Source organism: Vulpes lagopus, chromosome 11 (assembly GCF_018345385.1).
Source record: "Vulpes lagopus strain Blue_001 chromosome 11, ASM1834538v1, whole genome shotgun sequence".
NCBI lineage: Eukaryota > Metazoa > Chordata > Mammalia > Carnivora > Canidae > Vulpes > Vulpes lagopus.
Genome location: NC_054834.1, coordinates 65,510,121 through 65,524,131, shown reverse-complemented (window position 1 = coordinate 65,524,131; position 14,011 = coordinate 65,510,121). Strand labels below are relative to the sequence as shown.

The window sequence follows — 14,011 nt, the reverse complement described above, 5'->3', positions numbered from 1 at the left end:
AATAAAACCCAGGGATCCCTGGGTGGCGCAGTGGTTTGGCACCTGCCTTTGGCCCAGGGCGTGATCCTGGAGACCCTGGATCGAGTCCCGCATCGGGCTCCCGGTGCATGGAGCCTGCTTCTCCCTCTGCCTGTGTCTCTGCCTCTCTCTCTCTCTCTGTGACTATCATAAATAAATAAATTTTAAAAAAATAAAAAAATAAATAAAACCCAAACCTGTTGAATCTGTGATTAGTTATGTGAAATTCAATAACTATTGTATTAGACGTTGAAAAAAAAATCCATTTTTATCCCTGTATTTTGAAGACCAGTAGAGCTGTGTGCTTGAAGGCCTGACCAAGTCACACTATAAACACGACAGGCAGGCAGTTGAGTGGTACAAGTGTGATTAACTGCTGCTCTGCTCATACTGGATAGGGCATGGGGGCCCAACCTGTTCTTCCTGCCTTGAGAGAGATTTCTTAAGTCCCCCCAAATCTGAGAAAATAAGAATATTTTCAGTCTGTCTTCTGTTACTTGGCTCCCTATTCAATACTCTATTTTTTTTTTCAATTTTATTTATTTATTCATGAGAGACACACAGAGAGAGAGAGGCAGAGACGCAGGCAGAGGGAGAAGCAGGCTCCATGCAGGGAGCCCAATGTGGAACTTGATCCCAGGTCTCCAGGGCCACGGCCTGGGCCGAAAGGAGGCACTAAACTGCTGGGCCACCGGGGCATCCCTGGATACTCTATTTTGATTATAATTCACAGTTCTTAATTTTCTGGGGAAATGAGTGCCTATATGCTGTGCTTACACCTTTAGCTCCACACACCTTCCCACATTCCAGTCAGTCATTTCACCTGTGGCACAACCTCAACACACTGGATTCACACTCTTCCAATAAACTCCAGACAGCCCATTCTGGCTTAGCATGGAACCAACTGAGTAAAAAGAAACATGAACTTATAATGGTCACATGTGCACACAGGGCAAGTTGAGGTGTAACTCACTGAACACGTAAACAGGCTCAAAAACCAAAGCTCTGAGTAAAGTCAGTGTGGTTTCATTTGGACTTCTATAGTTTTGTGGGGAAAAAAATTTTTTTATCACACTTAATTCCCATTGGTCATAGGAAAATTAGTTATATTTTAGAAGTTATTTATTGCCAATCACATTCAAACCCATAGAGAGTTGCACTGCCTGTTTAAGCACATTTTCATAGGGAAACATTGCAGTTAGATGAATTAATCTAGATTGAATGGTTAGGACTTGGTTTCTAGTTTCTTTTTCTTTTTTTTTTTTTTTTTAAGATTTTACTTATTAATGAGAGACACAGAGAGAGAGAGAGGCAGAGACACAGGCAGAGGGAGAAGCAGGCTACATGCAGGGAGCCTGACTTGGGACTCGATCCTGGGTCTCCAGGATCAGGCCCTGGGCTGAAGGCGGCGCTAAACTGCTGAGCCACCCACGCTGCCCATGTTTTCTAGTTTATTTTCTAGTAAGCTGCACATAAAACTCTCCAGCAAAGAAGATTGAAAACATATATTTCAAATATTTTTGGACATTTGAGACATTAAGCATATTTTCCTTTTTTTAAAGTAGGGTCTATGCCCAGCATGAAGCCCAAGATGAGGCTTGAACTCACAACCCTGAGATCAAGAGTAGGACGCCTAAACTAAAACTAAGCCAGCCAAGCACTGTTTTATATTCCTTTAAAATGGCCTGTATTCAACAGAGATAGACCATTACTTGTTTTAATAAAGTATGTAAAAATGATATATTAACAAGTTACAATTCTGGATTTTCCAAACTATTATTTATAAGACCATAAAAGCATGATTGGCTAAGAAATTACTCCATGAAAAGAGGAAACAATTATCTCTGGAAGGTTGGAAGAAGAGTGTCAAGAGTGTCAAGAAGGCTTCACAAAGAAATGATTCCTGCAAACTAGTTGTTCTAACATTTAATTGTGGGCAGCCTGGGCAGCTCAGAGCCACCTTCAGCCCAGGGCCTGATCCTAGAGACCCGGGATGGAGTCCCACATCATGCTCCCTGCATGGAGCTTAGCTTCTCCCTCTGCCAGTCTCTGCCTCTCTCTCTCTGTGTGTCTTTCATGAATAAATAAAATCTTAAAAAAAAATCTGTAACATTTAATTGTGTAAAGAACAAACAGTAGTGGGACGGATGGACAAAGTAAAGACATGGAAGTGATAAACAGTATTTTGGTTCAGGAGAACTATATATGCTTTGGTATAGGGCTTGACAGTCTAGTCATTGTCTTAATTCTTATTATTGAGTTCTATAATATTCACTTCGTTTCCAGATAATTTCTGAAACTATGGTACCAACTTGGACAAGTGGTTTAATCTGGAAACATTGTCTATTTTGTGTGAATACAATAACCCATTCAAAAAGGTTCCTTGAACCAAGGTAAGGCAAATGAATTGACCACCAGGGCAAAAGATTACAGTTGAAGCAGACAATAAATAAAGTACCAATACAGAGGATAAAAGCTGATAAAGTTTCTTTGGGTGATCAGGACATTCAAAAGTACCCAGGATTGTGATGTGACAGCAGAAAGATGGCAGACTATGAAGCTTCAGGCAGGCCCTGCTTCTTCACTGAAACACCACTGTAAACAAATACAAACTAAAATGGATTTAGGAGACGAACTGAGAATCTATAGCAACCAAGAGAATATTCAAACAAGAAGCCTCACTTGGGATGCCTGGCTGGCTCAGTAGGTAGAGCATGTGACTCTTGATCTTGGGGTTAAGTTCAAGTCCCACACTGGATATAGAGATTATGTAAAAATAAAATATTAAAAAAGAAGAAAAGCAGCAGCATCCACACTCAAAACAATACAAAATTGTGTGGCATGTTTGCTTGCCCTTGCACCACCCTCTCCCACGTCGTTGGGGAAAAATATCCAATTCTCAGTTATCTCCTTCAGGAGGGAAGAAAAAAAGAGTAAAATATTCTAGCCTGTCTGGCTGCCTGAGGGACTGGTTTCTGTATACTGCTTAACCTGGAGCTCAAGCAGGAATGGCAGCATGTTTTGGATCTCTGGTTGGAAGCCATGAAAGGCAGTGGCAGACACTGTAGTATATGAAAACCACAGGGAAACTACAGTCATGTGGATACTTGGGAGTGAGAGATTATGGGCAGAGGAATACAATACAGCATGTAAAGCTCCTAGGAAAAATGCAGGTGTGAGACTATTAGAAAAATTAAAATTAAATGTATAGAAGGGGATGGCAAAAAAAGAACAAGCACAAATCCAGCGAATACAAATGCCCAGAAAAGGCCCAAAAAGATCTTAGGCCTTCATGCTGGGTGAATTAATGAAGGTCTTTCTACAAATAGAGCCCGGGTACAGAGACTAGAAGAATTGTTTTCTCAAATGCCTAATTTTCGTTTCCTTTTTAAAAGATTGTGTACATGCGCATACGCACACAAGGGGAGCTACAGGCAGAGGGAGCCCAATGCGGGGCTTGATCTCAGAACTACGGGATCATGACCTGAGCTGAAGGCAGATGCTGAACTGACTGAGCCACCCAGGCACCCCTCAAATGCCTAATTTTCTTTTTTTTCTTTTTTTTTTTTTTCAAATGCCTAATTTTCAACAAAGGAAAAAAAATCACAAATCACACAAACGGAATGAAAAATGAAATGACAAAAAAAATTCATCTCTAGAAACCCACCATAAACACATGCTTAAAACTTACTGGACAAAGTTTTAAAGTAGTCGTCTTAAATGTGTTCAATCAAGGAGATGAGGAAAACACTGGCTAAGAATTAGTGGAAATCAGGAAACAGAAGACACAGGAACAAAACGAGATTATCAACAAAGATTAAAAAAAAAAAAAAGATATATATATAAAAAAAGCCAAACCAGTTAGCAATTCTGAAGCTGAAAAATTCATAAGCTCAACAGAAGACTCTGATAGGCAGAAGAAAGGATCAATAAAACTTATGGTATGTCATTTGAAATTAAGAGTCTGTAAGAGCAAAAAAGAAAAAGAATGAAGCAAAGAGAACAGAGTCTAAGTGACTTAAAATACACCATTAAGTAGATCAATTTATATATTTGGGGAATCCCGGGAGGATGGAAAGAAAAGAGGAGAGCTTATTTTAAGAATAGCCTTGGGACTTTTGGGTGGCTCAGTCCCTTAAGCATCCAATTTTTGGCATTGACTCAGGTCTTAGGGTCATGAGTTCAAGCCCCACACTGGGCTCTATGCTGGAGATGAAGACTATTAAAAAAAAAAGTAATTATAACCAAAAACTTCTCAAATTTAAGGAAGACATGGATAGACATATGCAAGAGGCCTAACAAACTCCACATAGGATAAACCTCAAAAGACTACACTGTGATATAACCTGTCAAAAGCCAAAAGACAAGGAGAATCTTCAAAGCAGGAAAAAAAAAAAAAAGGTGACTCGTCATGTACAAGGGATCCTCAATAAGATTATCAGAGGATTTCTGGCAGAAATGGTGCAGGCCAAAAGGCAGGAGGCTGTATTTAAAGTTGGGTCAAAGAAAAAAAGAGGTCAACTGAGAATTGCATACCAGCAACACTTTCCTTCAAAATTGAGGAAGACAAGCACTGGGTGTTATGCTATATGTTGGCAAACTGAACTCCAAAATAAAGACATTAAGACATGCCCACATAAACAAAAACTCAGCGAGGTCATTACTGCTTGACTTGCCCTACAAGAAATGCTTAATGGAGTCCTGCGAATTGAAATGAAAAAATGCCAGTTAAAAAAAAAAAAAAAAGAAAGAAAGAAAAAAATGTCAGTTAGTAACTTGTCATTCAAAAATATATAAAGTTCTCTGATAAAGGTAAATATAGGGACATGTATAAAAACTAGTATGATTATGATTTTGGTTTGTTAACTCTTTTTATTCTTCTACAAAATTCAAAAGACAAAAACAAAGATATTAATTATAAATCTATATTAATGGGTATACAATATATGGGTATACAGTACATAAAGATGTAATTTGTAACACCAATAATGGAATGTGAGGTGCAGCTATATAGCAGTTCTGTTTGCAATGGAGTGTTATCAGTTTAAAATAGAGTAGTTTGGGATCCCTGGGTGGCGCAGCGGTTTAGTGCCTGCCTTTGGCCCAGGGCGCGATCCTGGAGACCGGGGATCGAATCCCACGTCGGGCTCCCGGTGCATGGAGCCGGCTTCTCCCTCTGCCTATGTCTCTGCCTCTCTCTCTCTCTCTCTCTCTCTCTCTCTCTCTGTGACTATCATAAATAAATAAAAATTTAAAAAAAATAGAGTAGTTTACCTTTAGCACCTTATATATAATATCCATATAACCATAAAGAAAATAAACATAGAATATATGCAAATGGAAATAAAGGAATCAAAACGTGTCACTCAAAAAAGTAAACACCAAAGAAGGCAGTAAGGGAAAAAAATGACAAAAAGCTTTATAAGATATACAGAAAACAAATAAAATAGTAACAGTAAGTCTTTCTCTATCAGTGATTATTGATAATAAACTAGTAATTTACTGATATAAATGAAAGATCCCATAAGACCCTTGGGTGGCTCAGTGGTTGAGCATCTGCCTTTGGCTCACGGCATGATCCCGGGGTCCTGGGATCGAGTTCCGCATGGGACTCTGGGAGCCTGCTCCTCCCTCTGCCCACGTCTCTGTCTCTCTCTGGGTCTCTCATGAATTAATAAAATCTTAAAAAAAAGAAAAAAGGGAAGGGAAGGGAAAGGAAGTCAAGACTCCAATTAAAGTCATATACTGCCAGGATGATTTTAAAAACAGAATCGTGGGGTGCCTAGGTGGTTCAGTTGGTTGAGCATCCAATTCTTGATTTTGGCTCAGGTCATGATCTCAGGGTCATGAGAGCAAGCCCCACATCAGGCTCTGTGCTTGGCACAGAATCTACTTGGTATTCTCTCTCTTCTCCCTCTGTCCCTCTCCACTCATACTCTCTCTCAAATAAATGAATATTATAAAATTAAAAAATAAATAAAATCTTAAAAAAAATAAAATCTCTTATAAATAAACAAATAAATGAAATCTTTTTTAAAAAATAAATAAATAAAATCTTAAAAAAGTGGGGGGGGATCCCTGGATGGCTCAGTGGTGGAGCACCTGCCTTAGGCCCAGGGCGTGATCCTGGAGTTCCGGGATCAAGTCCCACATCAGGCTTCTTGCATGGAGCCTGTTTCTCCCTCTGCCTGTGTCCCTGCCCCATCCCCCTCTCTGTGTCTCTCATGAATAAATAAATAAAATCTTAAAAAAAAAAAAAAAAAATTAAAGACAAAATCCCAGAATCCAAGTAGTGATGTTCATAAGAAATTAATTTTCTTTCTAAGGACATATACAGGTTTAAAGTGAAAGGACAGAATAATATTCCATGCAAATAGTAACCAAGAGAAAGCAAGGATAACAACATTAATGAGACAAGAGAGACTAAATCAAAAAGCGTTACAAGAAATAATGGAAAAAAAAATAATGAAGAATATTATGTAATGCTAAAAGTGTAAATTTAAGTAAATTAAAACATCTCTTACAATAGTATCCAACAAAAAAAAGAATAAAATACCTGAGAATAAACTCAGTAAAGAAAATAAAGACTCCTACACTGAAAACTACAAAAAAAAAAAAAAAAAAAAAATCAAAGACTTAAATGGAAAGAATCTGCATTCACAGATTAAACAACACAATATTAAAATGGCAACACAACCGAACATATCTACAGATTAATACAATCTCTATCAACTTCCACTGGCTTTTTTAAAAGTTTATTTATTCATGAGAGAGAGAGAGAGAGAGAGAGAGAGACAGGCAGATACACAGGCAGAGGGAGAAGCAGGCTTCCCGCGGGGAACCCGACATAGGACTCGATCCCACTACTCCAGCATCACGCCCTGGGCCAAACGCAGGCGCCAAACCGCTGAGCCATCCAGGCATCCCTCCACTGGCTTTTTATGCAGTAATGGAAAAGCTGAACTTTAGTATACGTGCTGCTGACGAGAGCACAAAAAGCTTTAAATTCATATGAAATTACACGGTAACTTGGACAGTCAATATTGAAAAAGATATATATGAAGTTGGAGAATGGTGAATTTAAAATGATGAATTTTACATGAATATTACTTCAATGATAAAAAATTTTTTAAATAGGAACTTAAGGGACACCTGGGTGGCTCAGCAGTTTAGTGCCTGCCTTTGGCCCAGGGCGTAATCCTGGAGTCCTGGGATCGAGTCCCACATCGGGCTCCCCACATGGAGCCTGCTTCTTCCTCTGCCATGTCTCTGCCTCTCTCTGTGTCTCTCGTGAATGAATGAATGAATGAATGAATGAATGAATGAATGAATAGGAACTTAAGACAGATTTACTATACCTTATCTTTCTTCCCTTTCTTTGTCTTCTCCGGTGGTGGCATTTTGGGAGCTGGTGGTGGTGGTGGTGGTGGAGGAGGAGGAGGAGGAGGTGGTGGTTCAATAATGGCAGTGGTAGGCACAGCACCTCGGGCCTGGACTGGCTGCAATGTGGAAGCAGTCACTGCCATTGGAACAGAACATTCAGCATAGCTCATAATTGCAGGAGCTGATGCCAGTCCTAGGTAATTTGACTGCAGGCTCATTCCTCTGGCTTGATGACCCATTCCTGTTGCCGGATGGCTAACTGATATTGCCTGGTGTCCAATCCCTGCAGACTGGTGTCCAATCCCTGCTGCTTGGTGACCTAACACAGAAAACACAAAATGAAACTGTAAGGACATTGTGACAAAGCAAAAACAAGGAAAAGATGAAAGAGAGAAATGAGGGTTAGATTACCTACAAAATGACGTCAAAATGATACCTTTTCCTCAAAAAAAAAAAAAAAAAAAAAAAAAAAAAAAAATTTAACCACAGTGGGAGGCCTAAATGGCTAAGTTGGTTAAGTGTCTATCTTTGGCTCAGGGCATGATCCCAGGGTCCTGGGATGGAGCCCTGCAATGGGCTCCCTGCTCAGCAAGGAGTCTGCTTCTCCCCCCTCTCCCTCCTTTGCCCCTCTTCCCCTGCTCATGCTCTCTCTCTCAAATAAATAAAATCTTAAAAAAATAGCCATGGGGCACCTGAGTGGCTCAGTTAACTGATTCTTGGTTTCCACTCAGGTCATGATCTCCAGATAGCTGAGATTGAGCCCTGCTATGGGGCTTTGTGCTCAGTGGGGAATGTGCCTAAGGATTTCTCTCCCTCAGCCCCTCCCCAGCACTCTGTGCACATGCCCGAATTCTCTCTCAACTAAGTAAGTAAATTAAAAAATATATATATATAGCCACATTTTCTGGTAGCAAAATATTTTTGATACTTTAGGAATAAGGTACATTTTTTGGTTGTCTTTTCTTTTAAATAAGCTCAACCCCTGACATGGGCTTAAACTCGTGATCCCAAGATCAAGAGTTGCATGGTCTGTCAACTAAACCACTAAGGTGCCCCAGCATTAAAGTACTGAAACATCAAAATTACTCAAGTCATGTAATCGCACAGAAAACAATATGGGGGATGCCTGGGTGGCTCAGCGGTTGAGTGTCTGCCTTCGGCCCAGGATGTGATCCTGGAGTCACGGGATCGAGTCCCACATCAAGCTCCTTGCATAGAGCCTGTTTCTCTCTCTGCCTATGTCTCTGCCTCTCCCTCTGTTGTCTCTCGTGAATGAATAAATAAAATCTTAAAAAAAAAAAAGATTTTATTTATTCATTCACGAGAGACACAGAGAGAGAGAGAGAGAAACACAGGCAGAAAAAAAAAAAAAAAAAGAAACACAGGCAGAGACAGAGGCAGGCTCCATGCAGGGAACCCAATGTGGGACTCGATCACAGGACTCCGGGATCATGCCCTGGGCCAAAGGCAGACGCTCAACCACTGGACCACCCAGGCATCTCGTGCCCCACGAGTTTTTAAAATGAAAAGCCCTTGGGGCACCTGGGTGGCTCAGTTGGTTAAGTTTCTGACTCTTGATCTCAAAGTTGTGAGTTCAAACCTGACACTGGGCTCCACACTGGGGGGTGGTACCTACTTAGGGAAAACAAAACAATGAAATGAAGAGCCTTTACATGACACCTATAGGCCTTTGATGACATCTAAAATTCTGAAACAAAGATAACAGATTATGGAAAACTTATTTTAATCACAGTGCTTACCTGTAGCTATAGCTGTTTGGCTGTAGAGTACCGGAGAACTACCAATGGTAGCTGATCTCTGAACTACTGCAGTACTAATTTCTGTAGCTTTTCTTTTTACCGCTTTAGTGGAAGGAGAACTAGAGATGGTAGAATCGACTGAACTCTGAAACACAGAGAATCTAGTTAGTGGCTAAAAGGCCTGATTAAACATTTTCTTCTAAAATAAAATATGGTAAAAAAAATAAAAATAAAAAAAAAAAAAATAAAATAAAATAAAATAAAATAAAATATGGTGTCAATCATGCCCCAGTCTCCCAAAACTCTTCAAAAGGCCAAATGGTATTTCTCACCTGGCTAGTTACAACTGTGGTCTGTGTTGAAGGTTTCAATGGAGTATCTTCCTCTGTTCCTGGGGCAGGAGGCTCCTCACTTCCCTCATCCTCCATCTCTACCTCCTGGATCTCACCATCTTCTACAGGAGGAGGGGGAGGAGGGGGGGGAGGAGGGGATTCTGGGGGGGGAGGTGGGGGCGGTGGCATTTCCAAAGGTAATGGAGGTTGAAGCACAGGCACATTTGACTGAAGGAGGGTCCAGAATGGAGTAAGTGGCATGAGTGATGAAGAAGAAACTTGCCCAGAAAAGGACTCTTTACAAAGAGAACCTATGAAAACAAACATAAGTCAGGGAAAAGGGAATACAAAAAACTCTGTGCCTTACATTCACAGCAATGTTCAAGTGACTAGTGATACAAAATCAGACCCACAGCCATCTATTCTACATTAAGGTCACTGAAATATTAAATAATTCAATTCAAAAATGACTACCATGGAAAGATGAAATTTATGAACTTCACAGTTAGCACTTGCCCCAGCTATATTATGTACTAGTCTTTGGGTCCAGATCTATGAATAAATAAATGAAGCACACCACATCAATTCAATGAGAAATTTGGTCATCTGAACCCTAAAGTTTTTTATTTCAAACATTCAGTTTCAACACACACAAGTAGAAGGCAACACTCTGGGTCTTTTTTATTTCAAGAGAGAAGAGGGGAATGAATAATGTATATTTGCAATACTGATCCCATGTTATTTTTTTTAGTGAGCCAGATAACTGTTTGGGAATGACCCAGATAAGTACCCATTCAAAACACCAGTTTTGAATTCTACCTACTTTAATTAATTTGGATTACAAAATTTTAAAAATCCACTTACAAGGTGCTCTTGTCAACTCTATCATTCCTTTGCACCTTTGTATGAATTATATTTGCTAAATCATAGCAACACAAATCAGGAAGGGTAATTTTTTTATTTCTGTAATGAGAAAAGGGAAATTTAGAGCAACATATCTTCAAGGTAAGTAACTAAGGCACACACAAAAGAGGTGTTTGAAGATACAGAGAATCTGAAATTGCTGCTAGAGTGTAAGTTAAAAAATTATAGCTCAAAGGCTGCAGGACCAGCTTTCTTCAAATTCTGCAAAAGCCAGTTCATCATTGTCCTTTCTCTCTCCTGGGAAGAGCTTTAAGGGTTAGAGAAAATAGGAGGATATACTTACTTGTAGCCTTCCCCATCCCTCTTTATCGTCAATAGGGAAGTTTCACAATATATGGGACTATTAGATATATATCCCAGGAATGCTGAAGGGAATTTTCTCCCTAAAATCATAGAATTTAGGAGTAGAAGAGACATGAGAAATCATCTAGTTCAACTCTCTCACTTCAAAGGTAATGAAACCCAGGAGGAAAATGACTTGCCCAACATCATATAGCTCTCAGTGGCCAGGTCTGACTCCTAGTCTAGTGATATTTTACCAGGAAGTCCTCATAAAATTCCAGGGGTCTAAAAGCATTAGCAATCACAGTTGAATCAAATCTCACTTCTCATGGAATAGAGTTCCAAATGAATCAACTGTTAAATTTCATGGTCAAAAGTAGTGGGTTAAATAAAGGCTCTATAACAAAAGGCTCCACAATAAAGATTGAATCCTTTACCACCTTAGTTGCCTCAAAAAGCACCACTGGTTCTCAATAAGGTAAAACCAAAGCCACCATAAACCATTTGGCTTTTAGGATAGTTTTAGTTTTTATGAAACAGATAAATAATACATTATGTAAAAGACTTCAAGATGATGATTCACAAGGTTACTGGAATTATTTTGAGAAGTTGCTTACTCAGTAAAAGAAAAGAGCACTGAAAAGAAAGTACCAGAAAACAGGAATGTAGTTTTCCAGCTAGAAAGACTTCAAATGCCTCATTAAACTTTTATATTTGGTCATATCTAATATGAATTTGCACACTAACTTTCAGACAAATAAAGTCTAGGTATGACCAGGCAATCTATTACATAATAATAGAACATCAAGATTACATCAGAAGATAATAAATAACGAGGATTAATAACAAACTTCCTTCTACTAAACTTTCAACAACATTTGGTAGGTAATAAAGTTGAATTTTACATATTCTCATCTGGAAAGATAATGCAATGGATATAGTCAGGATAGTAAGGTGTTGCTATGCAAAGCAACTCAAGGAAATACAGATTTCAAGGTTAATAATGTGGTTTACAACCTCCAGCAAAGATAATCAGAATTAAACTTTGTGTAAATATGAGATAAACTAGACTTGACAAATTTGGCAGCAAATAGAAGCATTTTTGGTTAATATTTGAGTCCCATACTAAGTTTGCTGAAAACACAAAAGCTGTGTCTTAATAATTATCTTCTTTATCTTAAACATAAAGAACTTAAGAAATCTCCATCTGAATATCCACAGATGTCCTATTACATGACGCTTCTCTCGTTTTCTCAATATAACCTATTTGGTATATTTTGCCATTTAAGAGAACACTTAAGCCTGAAGTCCAAGGAGAGATTAAAAGTAAACACAGCTTGGGCAGCCTGGGTGGCTTAGAGGTTTAGTACCCGGGATCGAGTCCCATGTCGGGCTCCCTGCATGGAGCCTGTTTCTCCCTCTGCCTGTGTCTCTGCCCCTCTCTCTCTCTGTCTCTCTCATAAATAAGTAAAATCTTAACAAAAAAGTAAACAGCTTTTATTTTTTATGCTAATAAATTTGAAAACTACAGACTTAGAATAGTGTGGGGACCTATTTTTGAGCTCTTCAAGAACCTACTTTTTCTATGCATCTCTGTTTCTATTTGTAGGCAGGCTTCCTTTATTGGTTTCCAATATTTCTCCAAAGAGAAAATTTTTGCTTAGTATTTTGAACCAAGAGGCCAGTTTAGCAATTTAAGGGACTTATTATACAAAAAATAATTCCACAGACTTTTGAAAAGAAGCTAAGTTTAACCTAAGTGACAAAATCTAATAAGACAGATGTATTAGATCTCTTCAAATCTCACTGGTCTTTAGAGACAGGACATTAATGAACAAGTTATTAAAAATGAACAGAACTTGGAAGCTTCCTAGTTCCCCATAACATAACTTTTCTTCTTTAAAATATGGTTTTAACCACTGCTGGGATGACAAACAGATCATATTTAAAAAACTTTACAGGCTTAAAATAGCCATCAGAAATGCTCTTAAATCCCAAAGACCTTAGTACAAGATTTGGGTTTTATTTAAATCAAGTTTATCAAATTTTAGTGTCTCTCATTAAAGAGGCTTAAGAATATAAGCAAATATATCAGTGGCTTTTTCCTACAGCGCAATTAGTTTTGTTTTAATCAGTTATGTCTCCAAGTCTTCCCTTTCCCAGACAGTACCCAACTGTGTTTGTTATTAATAAAAACAAAAAACTTGGCTCTAAGGTGTTCACAGAATATGTAAGAGTTGGTAATTCTAGAATATTCAGCTCAGTAACATACAAGGGACATGAAGCAGTGGTCAGGAGTAAAATCGACCACCCAGCACTACCATCAAGCCTCTCTTCAATTTACTAAGTACTCAAAAGCAAACAAATCATAAAACCAACTTATTAGATGCATTTATCATTACTACCAAAAGAATGAGGAAAATAATCAAGGAAATCTCTTCATGAAAATGTTGAAATACCCTAGAACTTTAGAAAATATATTTCTGAAATATGAAGTAGAATGAAACCACACTTTTGCTATGTGCAAAATCACTGCAGCCAATGTAGGTTTTTATTTACTCATCTGGTAATTACCCCTAGGCTATTAAGAAATTAAGATAAGAAATTAACAAAATCATTTGGTAACCTATCAGTTTCATTTGGCACATTACCAACTTCTTGATTGTATTCAATTGGGTCCCCGATCCCAAAGTATTATTTTTGATAAATAGAAGACAAAAGAATTCAGCTCTTCATACATTACCAACAAATTCCATGTCTTTATCTTCAAAGGTTTATTACTTTATAAGCCAAACCACAGACTCTTGCTTTATCTGCTATCATTTTTAACAAACAGCCACTAGTTTTTTAGATCAAAAAGGTTGCTAATCATAGTCTTGACTATGCTTTACTCTTCACTTATTTTTGTCATTCCAAGAATGGTAGATTGGGGGCGGGGGGAGCACATCTTCTTCACTAATGGGGAAATCAAGCCACTTCTCTTTAGAGGATCTCTCAGATTCTCAAAGTAACTGAGGAGCTATGAAAGCTTTTCAGATGTATGTAATGAAACTAAAGACTATGAGAACTTTAAATGGGTTGAGAGCCACCCTGATTGTTTTATACTGGATTACTGTTGGCAATTTGCACCAATTATTTTGCTTCTCTGAAATAATGGTCATAGTTTCATACCATTTCTTCAGAACATTTTGATTTGTAGCAAACCATGTCTTATTAAGACTAGTGGAGTGAAAAATGAGGTTGAAATATCAACAAAGGTTTCTGTAGACAGGCAGAATAAATCTCCCATTATCATTCCACATAAATACTGAC

The 14,011-nt window shown here is 38.4% G+C and overlaps 1 protein-coding gene across 2 annotated transcripts in view; it reads right to left on the bottom strand.

Moving 5' to 3' along the window:
• FNBP4 (formin binding protein 4) overlaps positions 1-14,011 on the bottom strand; it is a 41,634-nt gene that overhangs the window by 4,899 nt on the left and 22,724 nt on the right. For both annotated transcript variants that reach the window (XM_041722078.1, XM_041722079.1), the window contains exons 13-15: positions 9,494-9,804; positions 9,162-9,306; positions 7,377-7,720 (exon numbers count right to left, since the gene is read on the bottom strand). In XM_041722078.1, coding sequence (XP_041578012.1) covers positions 7,377-7,720; positions 9,162-9,306; positions 9,494-9,804 — 800 coding nt within the window. The remainder of the gene's footprint in view (positions 1-7,376; positions 7,721-9,161; positions 9,307-9,493; positions 9,805-14,011) is intronic.